We start from the raw sequence: 17,072 nt of genomic DNA, 5'->3' as shown, positions 1-17,072 counted from the left end.
CAGGACTTCCAACTTCTTCCACCCAAAGTGTCCTGCTCCATCGTGGTACGCTTCTAAGACCATTGGCGCATCCTGCTTCGGGACTACCACCTGCCAGACCAGTTTGTGGGTTCGGGAGTTGACGCTTCTCCGACACAGCTTCCCCTCGTAGATGAACAACTTGCCCTTCTCCTTCCACAACTGTTGGGTCTCTTGTGGAGCATCTGGACCAGGGTACGAATCACTAGGCGGACTTCCGGATCGTTGTCCTGTGTTTCTGCCCATCCATGGTGGGGCAATGGGTTAATCGTTGCCTCTTGCATGGCATAGCGCTTGTCCCTCAAGCAGTGGGAGCACTGAGCCACACCGGGGCGGTGGAAAGCTGGTAACTTGATTTCTTCGCGTTACTCCGGGTCTTCTCCCCCATCCGGCAAATTGGGCATCCTGGATAGCGCATCAGCATTAGCGTTTTCATGCCCCGCCCAGTATTTGATGGTAAACTCGTATTTGGACAGCCGAGCCATCCATCGCTGCTCCAATGCACCTAGTTTCAAGGTGGGTCAGTGGATTATTATCTGTATAAATGGTAAACTTCGCTGAAGCCAGGTAGTGCTTGAAGTGCTCTGTTACCGCCCAGACTATGGCGACAAACTCCAGTTTAAAGGAACTATAGTTGTGGGGGTTCCTTTCCATGGGACGAAGCTTCCTGCTGGCGTAGGCAATCACTCTCTCTCTGCCTTGCTGTACCTGGGACAGCACTGCTCCCAATCCCACATTGCTGGCATCCGTATAGAGTATAAAGGGTTGGCCATAGTCGGGGTAGGCCAGGACTTCGTCTCCTGTAAGAGCCATCTTCAACCGAGTGAAGGATTCTTCTTCTCTTTTACTCCACTCAAATGGAGGACTCGGGTTCTTGGCCTTCTTGGACTGGCCTATTAAGAGGTCCTGCATGGGTGCCGCTATCTTGGTGAAGCCCTTTACGAATCTCCTGTAGTAACCTACCAGCCCGAGGAACTGCCGCACTTCCTTGATAGTGGAGGGTCTTGGCCAGTCCTTGATCACGGTGACTTTTTCAGGGTCTGGTGCCACACCTTCGGCGCTTACCACATGACCTAGGTACTGCACCTTGGGCTTCAACAGGTGGCACTTGGACGGCTTTACTTTCAGGCCAAAGGCCTCGAACACCTCGGCCAGGTGCTACAGGTGGTCTTCATATGTCTTTGAGAAGATGATGCCCTAGGCAGCATTCCATTAACTGCTGGAATATTCGCGGTGCATTGCAGCGCCGGAATGGCATGCAGTTGAACTCGCAGAGGCCCATTTGCGTCATAAACGCTGTCTTCTCTCTGTCTGCTTCTGCCACCGGAACCTGCCAATACCCACTGGTGAGATCTAAAGTGGAGACATAGTTAGCGGTTGTCAGTGCAGCTAATGATTCCTCAATTCGTGGTAACGGGTAGTCATCTTTATGTGTAATGCGGTTAATCTGCCTGTAATCAACACACATCCTCATTGTACCATCTTTCTAACGAGGACTAACGGAGCTGCCCAGGGGCTACAACTATCTCTGATTACCCCAGCCTTCTTCATCTCCCGTAACATACCCTTGGCACATTGATAGTGAGATGGGGATACAGGCCGGGACCTCTCTTTAATGGACGGATGACCTCTGGTGGGGATATTGTGTTGGACCCCTTTTACCTGCCCAAAGTCTAGAAGGTGTTTGCTAAAGACCCGCTCATATTCTCGAACCACATGCTAAACCCCATGCTTTTGGTGTGAAGGGGTGTAGTCAGTACCTATGTATAGCTTCTGATACCAATCCTCCAGCTGCCCCTCAGAGCCATTGTCCTCCACCTGTTCGGACGGAAACAAGGGTTCCACGGCCTTTATTGCATTATTACTGAAAGTGAACAGCTTAGCAAGGGTGGCATACCAGGGAAAATGGACCTCTTTCTCCCCACAATTCAGGATGCGTATTGGTACCCTCCCCTTGCGGACATCGACTACCCCTCTGGCTGTCAGGATGGTGGGTCTACTATCAGAGTACATGGGTTCTACCAGGGCCTGGTAATCTTGACCCCTGAGTCCTATTGCTGCCCGACAACAAATCAACATTTCACTCCTAAGGGGTATTGCAACGGGGAATTGATCACTCACTCTGACACTGCTGACTTCACCAGACAGCTCTACCTGTTGTCTCTGCATCAGGGCTCTGATTTCCTTTTGCAGGACACGCTGCTGACTGTAATTGGTGGTCTCGGCTACCTGTTGCGACAAAACAGTAATTTCTTCAAGACAATTCTCTATTACATTGGTGCCTAGAGTAATCATAGGATGGCGTTCTTGTCTGTCAATATCAACTATAATCAAACCTTGCGACTGCAATTCTACTCGGCCATCCTTGATGGTCACCTCCTGAGGCAAGGGCTGTCCATCGCTGGCAAAGATGTTAAAGTGTTCATGTGGGCTGCGAGTAATGTCTGAATCATCCCAATACCGTTTAAAAAGGAAATATGGCATTGTTGTCACCTGGGAGCCGATGTCCAATAAAGCATTCATCGGGATGCCATCAAGCATGACGGGCAGGACCGGCCGTCCTCCCATGTACTTGTCTCGCCAGCTTTGTGGGCCTAGTTGTCTTACTCCTGGGGGTTAGGCTATGTGCACACGGTGCAGATTCTGCTGCGGATCCGCAGCGTTTCAGGCTCTGCGGGTCCACAGCAGATTTAGGTGCGTTGTACAGTACCATTGTTTTCAATGGTACACTGAAAAACGCTGTGCACATGCTGCGGATTTTTCCACACGGATTTGCTGCGGGTTCAAATCCACAGCATGTCAATTCTTTGTGCGGATTCCGCTGCGGTTTCACACCTTCTCCATTGTAGAGGTGTGAAACCGCAGGTTTAAACTGCAGGCTAATCCGCAGGTAAACTGCACGTCTTTTGACCTGAGAATTTACCTGCTGATTTTTCCAAATCCGCGCTGAAAAATCCACAGGACCAAAAACTACGTGTGCACATAGGCTAAGCCCTCTGCCCCATGGGTTGCTTATTTAAATTACAGAATCTTACGATGTGCCCCGCCTTGTTGTAGCGGCAACAGATGGGCTGTCCGTCCTGGTCGTAGTGATCGTTGTCCCTCCCTCTGGTCGGTGGGATTCTCCTTTGCCGTTCGCCACGAGGTGTCCCTTTTTTTGGGTACCTCTGAGATGTTTTGGGAGAGCTGGCAAATATACATAAAAGTTGTCATGAGTACATAACATCAGACGCTGAGTTTTTGAAAATTGCACTAAATCATTTCTTCATAGTCTTAATTTGGGTCCCATGATGCAGTTCATCAAAGTGACAAATTTTCACATAACAAAGAATGATGAGTTCTAAAAGGCCTTTATGTTTGTGGGCAAATAGCATGCGAGGTATAGGAGACCTTCCCGTTTGTTGGCAAGGGGCAGATGAGGTCTAGGAGGCCCTCACATCTGTGGGCAAGGGGCAGATGAGGTCTAAGAGATCTTCACGTCTGTGGGCAATGGGCAGATGAACTCTAGGAGGCCTTCACATCTGCGAGCAAGGGGCAGATGAGGTCTAGGAGGCCTTCACATCTGTGAGAAAGGAGAAAATGAGGTCTAGGAGACCTTCCCTTTTGATGGTAAGGACCAGATGAACTCTAGGAGGCCTTCACATCTGTGAGGAAGGGATCATTCAGGGGTTCATAGCCCGTACACACAATATGAGCCCCCACACAGCCCCTATCTGCAGTATGAGCGCTCACATATCCCCAATATACAGTATGAACCCCCACATACCTCCCTATATAAAGTATAAGCCCATGTAGCTCTCTATATACAATAAGAGCCCTATATTGCCTTCTATATACCGTATGAACCTGCACTTAGCTCCCTATATACCTTATGAGCCCACGCATAGCACGATATATACAGTATGAGCCTCATATATCCTCCTATATACAGTATGAGCCCGCACATAGCTCCCTGTGTACAGTATGAGCACTCACAGAGCCTCGTATATACAGTATGAGCCATCACATAGCCTCCTATACACAGTATGAGCCCCCTCATAGCATCCTCATATAGCCCATATATATAGGCTCAGATCCCATACGCATATTAATTTAAAATAAAACACATACTCACCTCGCTCTCTTTCACTCGGCACTCAGTCCCTGAGGCTCCACTTCTATTTGTGGCCAGCGCATACATGCTGGTGCCCCACCAAGCACTAACTCTTACCAGACAGCCCCCAAGTATAAACTGCCACCAGATAGCCCCCAAACATAAATGCCCATCAGACAGCCCCCCTAAGCATAAATCTGCACCAGAAAGTATAACCCCCCACCCCAAATCCCACCAGACAGCCCTCCAAGCATAAACCCCCCACCACAAAGGGCTCCCAGCATTAACCTACCCAAATTTCACCAGACAGCCTCCAGCATCATGCCCCCTTAACCCAAAAAAAACAGCAAAGCAACAATTTAAAAAAAAAAGGTCTGAGAACACTAACCTGCAGCTTTAGCTTATTATCAATGCAGGGCACAAACAAATGAGACCACAGTCTCCACAAGTCAATGGCGGACTTCACGCCTTGCTAAATCAGAACATGTCGATAACACTTGTCGGAAGTGACACCATACCTGGAAGGAGCCCGTACATTCTAGCATCTACCATGCTGGGTGGGATATGTGCGTTGACAAAACACTATAATGAGGGCAGTCGAGCCATGAGTCCCCCTGGAGCTTCACGCCACAGGCGGTAGCCCAGGTTTCTCTCATTATAATCTGCCTATGATTGTACCTAAAATAGGGTCTAGGTCCTTTCCTATGTCATTCCTAATCATTCTGACGCTATTTATCTCTATTACAGGGCTTTTTCAGGTCCACTCACCAAGTAAAGAATTGGTGGCAGAGGTGGGATCTAATGTACTCTTGCCATGTGCCCTCACCCCAGTACTGCCTGAGGCTGGGCTGGAAGTGCGCTGGTTTCACAACCTCTTTACCAATATAGTCTTCTTGCTTAAAGATGGAATTGAGGACCGGCAGCATCAGAGCCCAGCTTACCGGGGCAGAGCCTTCATGAAGGAGCGGCCTGCCAGTGGCAATTTATCACTTATTCTGCATAATGTACATCTTTCTGATGCCGGGATATATAACTGCTTTGTCGAAAACACCACCACAAAGGACTATGAAGAGGACTTCATACAGCTCAATGTTGTGGGTTAGTGATTCAACCTTTTCACCATCGTAGAAGGGTTCATTGAGTTCCCTACCATAAAACTGCTCAACAAAATGTGTAAAATACCACAATCAAGCCAAGCTCGCATATACTCTGCCTTGGAAGAATATAAATGTACATGATAAGAAAAGTTTACAATATGCCTCAGTATTTGCCAAAAATATTAATTGCAAAATCTTGAGTGGTTCCTCAAATGTGAAAATTACCATTAAAAAAAAAATTGTAACTAAAAGCGAACTGGGGAATTTCCAATTTATGTGATGAATCATGAAAAGAAAACAGTGGAGCAGTGTGTAGACTGTAGATGTATTTGGGTGTAGTGGAGCAGTGTGTAAATTGTAGATGTAGCTGGGTATAGTGGAGCAATGTGCAGACTGTAGATATAGCTGGGTGTAGTGCAGCAATGTGTGGGCTGTAGATAAAGTAGGGTGGAGTGGAGCAGTGTGTAGACTGTAGATGTACAGACATGGCCAAAAGTATTGACACCCCTGCAATTCTGTCAGATAATATTCAGTTTCTTCCTGAAAATGATTGCAAACACAAATTCTTTGGTATTATTATCTTCATTTAATTTGTCTTAAATGAAAAAACGCAAAAGAGAATGAAGCAAAAAGCAAAACATTGATCATTTCACACAAAACTCCAAAAATGGGCCGGACAAAAGTATTGGCACCCTCAGCCTAATACTTGGTTGCACAACCTTTAGCCAAAATAACTGCGACCAACCACTTCCGGTAACCATCAATGAGTTTCTTACAATGCTCTGCTGGAATTTTAGACCATTCTTCTTTGGCAAACTACTCCAGGTCCCTGATATTTGAAGGGTGCCTTCTCCAAACTGCCATTTTTAGATCTCTCCACAGGTGTTCTATGGGATTCAGGTCTGGACTCATTGCTGGCCACCTTAGAAGTCTCCAGTGCTTTCTCTCAAACCATTTTCTAGTGCTTTTTGAAGTGTGTTTTGGGTTATTGTCCTGCTGGAAGACCCATGACCTCTGAGGTAGACCCAGCTTTCTCACACTGGGCCCTAAATTATGCTGCAAAATTTGTTGGTAGTCTTCTGACTTCATAATGCCATGCACACGGTCAAGCAGTCCAGTGCCAGAGGCAGCAAAGCAACCCCAAAACATCAGGGAACCTCCGCCATGTTTGACTGTAGGGACCATGTACTTTTCTTTGAATGCCTCTTTTTTCTCCAGTAAACTCTATGTTGATGCTTTTGCCCTAAAAGCTCTACTTTTGTCTCATCTGACCAAAGAACTTTCTTCCCAAATGTTTTAGGCTTTTTCAGGTAAGTTTTGGCAAACTCCAGCCTGGCTTTTTTATGTCTCGGGGTAAGAAGTGGAGTCTTCCTGGGTCTCCTACCATACAGTCCCTTTTCATTCAGATGCCGACGGATAGTACGGGTTGACACCGTTGTACCCTCGGACTGCAGGGCAGCTTGAACTTGTTTGGATGTTAGTGGAGGTTCTTTATCCAACATCCGCACAATCTTGCGTTGAAATCTCTTGTCAATTTTTCTTTTCCGGCCACATCTAGGGAGGTTAGCCACAGTGCCATGGGCTTTAAACTTCTTGATGACACTGCGCACGGTAGACACAGGAACAATGAGGTCTTTGGAGATGGACTTGTAGCCTTGAGAGTGCTCATGCTTCCTCACAATTTGGTTTCTCAAGTCCTCAGACAGTTCTTTGGTCTTCTTTCTTTTCTCCATGCTCAATGTGGTACACACAAGGACACAAGACAGAGGTTGAGTCAACTTTAATCCATGTCAACTGGCTGCAAGTGTGATTTAGTTATTGCCAACACCTGTTAGGTGCCACAGGTAAGTTATAGGTGCTGTTAATTACACAAATTAGAGATGCATCACATGATTTATCGAACAGTGCCAATACTTTTGTCCACCCTCTTTGTTATGTTTGGTGTGGAATTATATCCAATTTGGCTTTAGGACAATTCTTGTTGTGTTTTTTCATTTAAGACAAATTAAATGAAGATAATAATACCAAAGAATTTGTGTTTGCAATCATTTTCAGGAAGAAACTGAGTATTATCTGACAGAATTGCAGGGGTGTCAATACTTTTGGCCATGACTGTAGCTGTGTGTAGTGGAGCAGGTCGTAGACTGTAGATATAGCCAGGAGTAGTGGAGCGGTGTGCAGACTGTAGGTGTAGCTGGGTGTAGTGGAGCAGTGTGTAGACTGTAGATATATTTGGGTGTAGTGGAGCAGTGTGTAGACAGTAGATGTAGTTGGGTGTAGTGGAGCGATGTGTAGACTGTAGATATAGCCGGCTGGAGTGGAACAGTGTGTAGACTGTAGTTTGTAGCTGGGTGTAGTGGAGCACTGTTTAAACTGTAGATGTAGTTGGGTGTAGTGGAGCGATGTGTAGACTGTAGATATAGCCGGGTATAGTGGAGCAGTGTGTAGATTGCAGATATAGTCAGGTGTAGTGGAACAGTGTGTAGACTGTAGATGTAGTTGGGTGTAGTGGAGCGATGTGTAGACTGTAGATATAGCCGGGTATAGTGGAGCAGTGTGTAGACTGTAGATATAGTCGGGTGTAGTGGAGCAGTGTGTAGACTGTAGATATAGTAGGGTGTAGTGGAGCAGTGTGTAGACTGTAGTTTGTAGCTGGGTGTAGTGGAGCAGTGTGTAGACTGTAGATGTAGCTGGGTGTAGTGGAGCAGTGTGTAGACTGTAGATATAGTTGGGTGTAGTGGAGCAGTGTGTAGACTGTAGATATAGTCGGGTGTTGTGGAGCAGTGTGTAGGTTGTAAATGTAGCCGGTTGTAATGGAACAGTGTGTAAACTGTAGATATAGCTTTGTGTAATGGAGTAGTGTGTAGACTGTAGATATAGCTGGGTGTAGTGGAGCAATGTGTGGGCTGTAGATAAAGTAGGGTGTAGTGGAGCAGTGTGTAGACTGTAGATGTAGCTGGGTATAGTGGAGCGATGTGTAGACTGTAGATATAGCCGGCCGGAGTGGAAAAGTGTGTAGACTGTAGTTTTTAGCTGGGTGTAGTGGAGCAGTGTTTAGACTGTAGATGTAGCTGGGTGGAGTGGAGTGATGTGTAGACTGTAGATATAGCCGGGTACAGTGGAGCAGTGTGTAGACTGCAGATATAGTAGAGTGTAGTGGAGCAGTGTGTAGACTGAAGTTTGTAGCTGGGTGTAGTGGAGCAGTGTGTAGACTGTAGATGTAGCTGGGCATAGTGGAGCAGTGTGTAGACTGTAGATATAGTCGGGTGTAGTGGAGCAGTGTGTAGACTGTAAAGGTAGGCGGGTGTAATGGAACAGTGTGTAAACTGTAGATGTAGCTGTGTGTAATGGAGCAGTTTGTAGACTGTAGATATAGCCGGGTGTAGTGGAGCTGTGTGTAGACAGTAGATGTAGCCAGGTATATTGGAATGGTGTGTAGACTGTAGATAAAGTCGGGTGTAGTGGGGCAGTGTGTAGACTGTAGATGTAGCTGGGTGTAGTGGAGCAGTGTGTAGAATGTAGATGGAGCTGGGTGTAGTGGAGCTGTGTGTAGACTGTAGATATAGTCGGGTGTAGTGGAGCAGTGTGTAGGCTGTAAATGTAGCCGGGTGTAATGGAACAGTGTGTAAACTGTAGATGTAGCAGTGTGTAATGGAGCAGTTTGTAGACTGTAGATGTAGCCGGGTGTAGTGGAGTGGTGTGTAAACTGTAGGTGTAGCTGGGTGTAGTGGAGCAGTGTGTAGACTGTAGATGTAGCTGGGTGTAGTGGAGCAGTGTGTAGACTGTAGATATAGTTGGGTGTAGTGGAGCAGTGTGTAGACTGTAGATATAGTCGGGTGTTGTGGAGCAGTATGTAGGTTGTAAATGTAGCCGGTTGTAATGGAACAGTGTGTAAACTGTAGATATAGCTTTGTGTAATGGAGTAGTGTGTAGACTGTAGATATAGCTGGGTGTAGTGGAGCAATGTGTGGGCTGTAGATATAGCAGGGTGTAGTGGAGCAGTGTGTAGACTGTAGCTGTAGCTGGGTATAGTGGAGCGATGTGTAGACTGTAGATATAGCCGGCCGGAGTGGAGAAGTGTGTAGACTGTAGTTTGTAGCTGGGTGTAGTGGAGCAGTGTTTAGACTGTAGATGTAGCTGGGTGGAGTGGAGTGATGTGTAGACTGTAAATATAGCCGGGTACAGTGGAGCAGTGTGTAGACTGCAGATATAGTAGAGTGTAGTGGAGCAGTGTGTAGACTGAAGTTTGTAGCTGGGTGTAGTGGAGCAGTGTGTAGACTGTAGATGTAGCTGGGCATAGTGGAGCAGTGTGTAGACTGTAGATATAGTCGGGTGTAGTGGAGCAGTGTGTAGACTGTAAAGGTAGGCGGGTGTAATGCAACAGTGTGTAAACTGTAGATGTAGCTGTGTGTAATGGAGCAGTTTGTAGACTGTAGATATAGCCGGGTGTAGTGGAGCGGTGTGTAGACAGTAGATGTAGCCAGGTATATTGGAATGGTGTGTAGACTGTAGATAAAGTCGGGTGTAGTGGGGCAGTGTGTAGACTGTAGATGTAGCTGGGTGTAGTGGAGCAGTGTGTAGACTGTAGATGGAGCTGGGTGTAGTGGAGCTGTGTGTAGACTGTAGATATAGTCGGGTGTAGTGGAGCAGTGTGTAGGCTGTAAATGTAGCCGGGTGTAATGGAACAGTGTGTAAACTGTAGATGTAGCAGTGTGTAATGGAGCAGTTTGTAGACTGTAGATGTAGCCGGGTGTAGTGGAGTGGTGTGTAAACTGTAGGTGTAGCTGGGTGTAGTGGAGCAGTGTGTAGACTGTAGATATAGCTGGGTGTAGTGGAGCAATGTGTGGGCTGTAGATATAGTAGGGTGGAGTGGAGCAGTGTGTAGACTGTAGATGTAGTCGGGTGTATAGGAGCAGCGTGTAGACTGTAGATATAGTATGATGTAGTGGAGCAGGGTAGGCTGTAGATATAGCTGGGTGTAGTGGAATAATGTGTGGGCTGTAGAAATAGTCGGGTGTAGTGGAGCAGCGTGTAGACTGTAGATATAGTCTGGTGTAGTGGAGCAGGGTGTAGGCTGTAGATATAGCTGGGTGTAGTGGAGCAATGTGTGGGCTGTAGATGTAGCTGGGTGTAGTGGAGCAATGTGCAGACTGTAAATATAGCTTGGTGTAGTGGAGCAATGTGTGGGTTGTAGATATAGTAGGGTGGAGTGGAGCAGTGTGTAGACTGTAGGTGTTGCTGAGTGAAATGGAGCATTGTGTAGACTGTAGATGTAGCTGGGTGTAGTGGAGCAGTGTGTAGACTGTAGATATAGTCTGGGGTAGTGGAGCAGGATGTAGGCCGTAGCTATAGCTAGGTGTAGTGGAGCAATGTGTTGGCTGTCGATATAGTAGGGTGGAGTGGAGCAGTGTGTAGACTGTAGATGTAGCTGGGTGTAATGGAACAGTGTGTAGACTGTAGATATAGTCTGGTGTAGTGGAGCAGGGTGTAGGCTGTAGATATAGCAGGGTGTAGTGGAGCAATGTGTGGGCTATAGATGTAGCTGGGTGTAGTGGAGCAGTGTGTAGACTGAAGATGTAGCTGGGTGTAGTGGAGCAGTGTGTAGACTGTAGATATAGTCTGGGGTAGTGGAGCAGGGTGCTGTAGATATAGATGGGTGTAGTGGAGCAATGTGTAGCTGTAGATATAGTAGGGTGGAGTGGAGCAGTGTGCAGACTGTAGGTGTAGCTGGGTGAAGTGGAGCAGTGTGTTGAATGTAGATGTAGCTGGGTGTAAAGGAGCAGTGTGTAGACTGTAGATGTAGCTGGGTGTAGTGGAGCAGTGTGTAGACTGTAGATATAGTCTGGTATAGTGGAGCAGGGTGTAGACTGTAGATGTAGCTGGGTGTAGTGGAACAATGTGTGGGCTGTAGATATAGTAGGGTGTAGTGAAGCAGTGTGTAGACTGTAGATGTAGCTGGGTGTAGTGGAGCAATATGTGGACTGTTGATATATTAGGGTATAGTGGAGCAGTGTGTAGACTGTAGATGTAGCTGGGTGTAGTGGAGCAGTGTGTAGACTGTAGATATAGTCTGGTGAAGTGGAGCAATGTGTTGAATGTAGATGTAGCTGGGTGTAAAGGAGCAGTGTGTAGACTGTAGATGTAGCTGGGTGTAGTGGAGCAGTGTGTAGACTGTGGATATAGTCTGGTATAGTAGAGCAGGGTGTAGACTTTAGATGTAGCTGGGTGTAGTGGAGCAATGTGTGGGCTGTAGATGTAGCTGGGTGTAAAGGAGCAGTGTGTAGACTGTAGATGTAGCTGGGTGTTGTGGAGCAGTGTGTAGACTGTAGATATAGTCTGGTATAGTGGAGCAGGGTGTAGACTGTAGATGTAGCTGGGTGTAGTGGAGCAGTGTGTAGACAGTAGATATAGTCTGGCATAGTGGAGCAGGGTGTAGACTGTAGATGTAGCTGGGTGTAGTGGAACAATGTGTGGGCTGTAGATATAGTAGGGTGTAGTGGAGCAGTGTGCTGTAGATATAGCTAGGTGTAGTGGAGCAATGTGTGGGCTGTCGATATAGTAGGGTGGAGTGGAGCAGTGTGTAGACTGTAGATGTAGCTGGGTGTAATGGAGCAGTGTGTAAACTGTAGATGTAGCTGGGTGGAGTGGAACAGCGTGTAGACTGTAGATATAGTCTGGTGTAGTGGAGCAGGGTGTAGGCTGTAGATATAGCAGGGTGTAGTGGAGCAATGTGTGGGCTGTAGATGTAGCTGGGTGTAAAGGAGCAGTGTGTAGACTGTAGATGTAGCTGGGTGTAGTGGAGCAGTGTGTAGACTGTAGATATAGTCTGGTATAGTGGAGCAGGGTGTAGACTGTAGATGTAGCTGGGTGTAGTGGAGCAGTGTGTAGACTGTAGATATAGTCTGGTATAGTGGAGCAGGGTGTAGACTGTAGATGTAGCTGGGTGTAGTGGAGCAGTGTGTAGACTGTAGATATAGTCTGGTATAGTGGAGCAGGGTGTAGACTGTAGATGTAGCTGGGTGTAGTGGAACAATGTGTGGGCTGTAGATATAGTAGGGTGTAGAGGAGCAGTGTGTAGACTGTAGATATAGTCTGGTGTAGTGGAGCAGGGTGTAGGCTGTAGATATAGCAGGGTGTAGTGGAGCAATGTGTGGGCTGTAGATGTAGCTGGGTGTAATGGATCGGTGTGTAGACTGGTAGATGTAGCTGGGTGTAGTGGAGCAGTGTGTAGACTGAAGATGTAGCTGGGTGTAGTGGAGCAGTGTGTAGACTGTAGATATAGTCTGTGGTAGTGGAGCAGGGTGCTGTAGATATAGATGGGTGTAGTGGAGCAATGTGTAGCTGTAGATATAGTAGGGTGGAGTGGAGCAGTGCATAGACTGTAGGTGTAGCTGGGTGAAGTGGAGCAGTGTGTTGAATGTAGATGTAGCTGGGTGTAAAGGAGCAGTGTGTAGACTGTAGATATAGCTGGGTGTAGTGGAGCAGTGTGTAGACTGTAGATATAGTCTGGCATAGTGGAGCAGGGTGTAGACTGTAGATGTAGCTGGGTGTAGTGGAACAATGTGTGGGCTGTAGATATAGTAGGGTGTAGAGGAGCAGTGTGTAGACTGTAGATATAGTCTGGTGTAGTGGAGCAGGGTGTAGGCTGTAGATATAGCAGGGTGTAGTGGAGCAATGTGTAGGCTGTAGATGTAGCTGGGTGTAATGGATCGGTGTGTAGACTGGTAGATGTAGCTGGGTGAAGTGGAGCAGTGTGTAGACTGAAGATGTAGCTGGGTGTAGTGGAGCAGTGTGTAGACTGTAGATATAGTCTGGGGTAGTGGAGCAGGGTGCAGTAGATATAGATGGGTGTAGTGGAGCAGTGTGTAGCTGTAGATATAGTAGGGTGGAGTGGAGCAGTGCATAGACTGTAGGTGTAGCTGGGTGAAGGGGAGCAGTGTGTTTAATGTAGATGTAGCTGGTAGAGTTGAGCGACTTTTGTTTTTTTATGGTCGAGTTTCGTTTCGTGAAACCCGACTTTTCCAAAAGTCGGGTCGAGCAAGATCGGCCGATTATAGGGAAAAGTCGGGGTCGTCCCGAAACACGAAACCCAATGTAAGTCAATGGGGAATAAAAGTCGGCAGTGAGAGGAGGACAGGAAACACACCTACAGTGCTCATTTGAATGCCAAAAGCATCAATTCTTCTTACTTAAGCTGGTCAACCTTAATTAACTTCATAATACAAGTTACGCACTGAAAAATGGGGGTTATTTGGCTAAAGTTGTGGGGGGGTAGGGCTGGCTCCAGGTTTTCATGTGCCCTGGGCGAAAGAGCGCCCCTTTAACACATAATACCACAACTCATCATGCTCCGATACGGCAGAGAAATAGCGGTATAGTACAATGAAAAATACTTCACTTTTTACATCTCATGACGAGTCCCATCTATTTCTCCATACAGAATCATTGGTCCCATATAATGTTTGAAACAGTATATGATGAGCTCCACATAATGCTACAGTATATGTTGGTCCCCATGGATGAAGCTCCACTGTCTTATGGGCCCAAATAATGCTCCAAACATAATGGGCCCCATTTCTAATGCTCTAGTGTATAATGGGCCCTGTAAATGCTGCTCCAGTGTCTGATGTCCACCTTTGGAATGTTCCAGTGTATGGTGGGCCCCATCTATCATTCTCCAGAGTATAGTGCTCCCCAAAAATTGCTGTCCCAACATTGAAAACAATGAAATAAGTCTCCTCGCTAGGGAATCCCTGTACTAGTCTGGACTCCTCGTCGTCCCCATCTTCCATCTCACTGCACAGTATTTCAACCTTGCAAGTGCTGTGATCCTGAGCAAGCAGGGGGGGCCCACTCGTTGGCGACGGCACTGGCACAGGGCCCCTGATAGTACGGTGGTGTGTCTGATGGCGGGTGGGCCGAACCTGCACTTTCATCTGCAGCTTCCTCTTTGTCACCGTGTAAGATGGAACTGTATATGGGAAGGGTAACCTGAGTTTCATCAGGGTCGGATTCAGGCCGGGTAGCGTGCGAGGGGAATGTAGTGGTCTGGGTCAATGTACCAGCAGATTTATCGAGCAGTGGCTGGGCATCAGTGCACTTGTGTCGCCCCCAGGAGTACGGTCGCCACAGTGGCATTACCTTCCTCCTAGGGAGTGTGATGTCATGCTTGGGAGCAACGAAGGATCTCTCTAGCAGGTTAACTGATTGGGCGGCGTTATTCCCACGAGTCATGACCCTCCAAACAGCGTTCATGAAGGCAAAGTGTTTGTTTTACGTGGGCAGTATGGTTGCAAAGCTGAACCTTAAAGGAATGTCCAGAAGGGCACCACCAGGAGTGGAGCCTATGGCGTAATTTGACTCAACACGGGCAACCTCAACCATGCCAGCTACAGAACAGATGCACACATTGCAAGCTTAATTCCGTTAACGAATGAGACTCCGTCATGCCCCGTGGTCCGAGTCCGGCTTACTAGAGGGACACGTGAGGCTCTGGCACATGAGATTGGCCAATAACTGGTGTGTCATGCCCTTACATGTCCGTGGCTGCATGTGCGCTACACTGAAAAGGCCAGCGTTTGTCGCTTACAGGTGCAGATAACTCGCTGAACAACGTTAGTGATGGGGATCACTGATTACAATTATTACTCGCGAACGATGATTTCCCAGTAAGTGCAGGTCAACCGCAGTTCCGGAATTAGGCCTAACCGTCATTCCTGATAAAAATGAAAAACTTACGTGTGCAAACCACAGGTGCTGTAGCTTGTTTAACAGCTTGCCAGCCATTCTCACGCCCAGTATGGGTTACACGTGATTGCACAAAGGTGAGAAAGGGTACCGTATCCCCGGATAACATGTATGGATAGCGTACACATTCAAAAGATATGTCTATACATCAGGAGGCAGGCTCAGACGCTGTTAGGCCCAGTATGGCTTGCATGTGATTGCACAAAGGTGAGAAAGGGTACCGTATCCCCGGATAACATGTATGGATAGCGTACACATTCAAAAGATATGTCTATACATCAGGAGGCAGGCTCAGACGGTGTAAGGCCCAGTATGGCTTGCAAGTGATTGCACAAAGGTGAGAAAGGGTACCGTATCCCCGGATAACATGTATGGATAGCGTACACATTCAAAAGATATGTCTATACATCAGGAGGCAGGCTCAGACGGTGTAAGGCCCAGTATGGCTTGCAAGTGATTGCACAAAGGTGAGAAAGGGTACCGTATCCCCGGATAACATGTATGGATAGCGTACACATTCAAAAGATATGTCTATACATCAGGAGGCAGGCTCAGATGGTGTAAGGCCCAGTATGGCTTGCAAGTGATTGCACAAAGGTGAGAAAGGGTACCGTATCCCCGGATAACATGTATGGATAGCGTACACATTCAAAAGATATGTCTATACATCAGGAGGCAGGCTCAGACGGTGTAAGGCCCAGTATGGCTTGCAAGTGATTGCACAAAGGTGAGAAAGGGTACCGTATCCCCGGATAACATGTATGGATAGCGTACACATTCAAAAGATATGTCTATACATCAGGAGGCAGGCTCAGACGGTGTCAGGCACAGTATGGATTTGACGGCCCAGACTACACAGCGGAGGAGCAGGGAGAGGTAAAGATTGCAAATGCTGGGGCCCTGCCCAAGCAAGGGGGGCCCACTCGTGGGTGTCGGTACTGGCACTGGGCCCCTCATAGTACGGCGGTGTGTCTGACGGCGGGTGTGCACCACCACCGTCAGAGACACTTGATTGCACTATGAGGGACCCTGTGCCAGTGCCCGCGCCCAAGAGTCGGCCTACCCACCTGTCCAGGGCAACGGCACTCGCACGGTGTCGTGCGCTAGGTGGTGACCCCGGCCATGGGGGGGGGAGGCAGCACAGTTAGGGAGTTTTAGAAAGTGGCATATGTTGATGTTGGACATTCAGCTGATGCAAAAGGCGAAATAGGTCAAGTCCCAGGAAGAGGTGGACCAAAGCAAGCCATTTTTCTGTCACCCTATGTGTCATCAGGGGAAGGTGGGACAAAATCCTTGGAAACCCATGCATGGTTCATTTTAATGAAGGTTAGATCATCCACATTTTGGGTTGACAGACGGGTCCTTTTTTCTGTCAGGATTGATCCAGCTGCACTGAAGACTCTTTCTGATAGCACACTTGCAGCTGGGCAAGCGAGCTCCTGTAAGGCATATTGTGCCAATTCAGGCCAGGTGTCCAGTTTAGCAGCCCAATAGTCAAAGGGGAATGACCTGTGTGGGAGAACATCGATATGGGAGGAAAAGTAGTTTGTAACCATAGTTGACAACTGCTGTCTCCTGTCACTTTCCATCGATGCTGTATTACCAGTTGTGTGAGCGGTACTTGAAAAATCAGTCCACAACATTGTCATGAAACCCCTGTCTCCAACGCCACTTCTGCTGTGTGCACCATGAACACCTCTGCCAAGCTGCCCCCGGCCCGTACGGCTTGTGTGAGAACCATCACCGCTGCTGTGTGCTGGGAATGCCTCAAGCAACCGATTTACCAGAGTTGCTTGTTTATTAGCCAATATTAGGTCAAGGTTCTCCTGTGGCATGATGTTTTGCAATTTGCCTTTATAGCGTGGATCCAGGATGATGGCCAACCAGTAGTCGTCATCGTTCATCATTTTGGCAATGCGGGGGTCCCTTTTTAGGATCCGCAAGGCATAATCTGACATGTGGGCCAATGTTCCCGGTATCAATGATGCACTGCGAGTGCTGGTTGGAGGAGCACTTTCTGGCAAATCCACATCCCTCCAGTCACGCACAAACCCTGTACCAGACATTGCCACGCCAACATTTTCACTTGCCCCACGAGATGCATCCTCCTCCCCTAA

At 47.6% G+C, this 17,072-nt stretch overlaps 1 protein-coding gene across 1 annotated transcript in view; it reads left to right on the top strand.

The window, feature by feature from the left end:
- LOC141073832 (butyrophilin subfamily 1 member A1-like) overlaps window positions 1-17,072 on the top strand; it is a 79,097-nt gene that overhangs the window by 10,060 nt on the left and 51,965 nt on the right. The window contains exon 2 of the mRNA XM_073561298.1: window positions 4,859-5,209. Coding sequence (XP_073417399.1) covers window positions 4,859-5,209 — 351 coding nt within the window. The remainder of the gene's footprint in view (window positions 1-4,858; window positions 5,210-17,072) is intronic.

Source organism: Dendrobates tinctorius, unplaced genomic scaffold (genome assembly GCF_039654945.1).
Source record: "Dendrobates tinctorius isolate UK_male_01 unplaced genomic scaffold, ASM3965494v1 ptg000315l, whole genome shotgun sequence".
In the NCBI taxonomy this organism is placed as follows: domain Eukaryota; kingdom Metazoa; phylum Chordata; class Amphibia; order Anura; family Dendrobatidae; genus Dendrobates; species Dendrobates tinctorius.
This window is presented reverse-complemented; position numbering and strand designations above follow the sequence as displayed.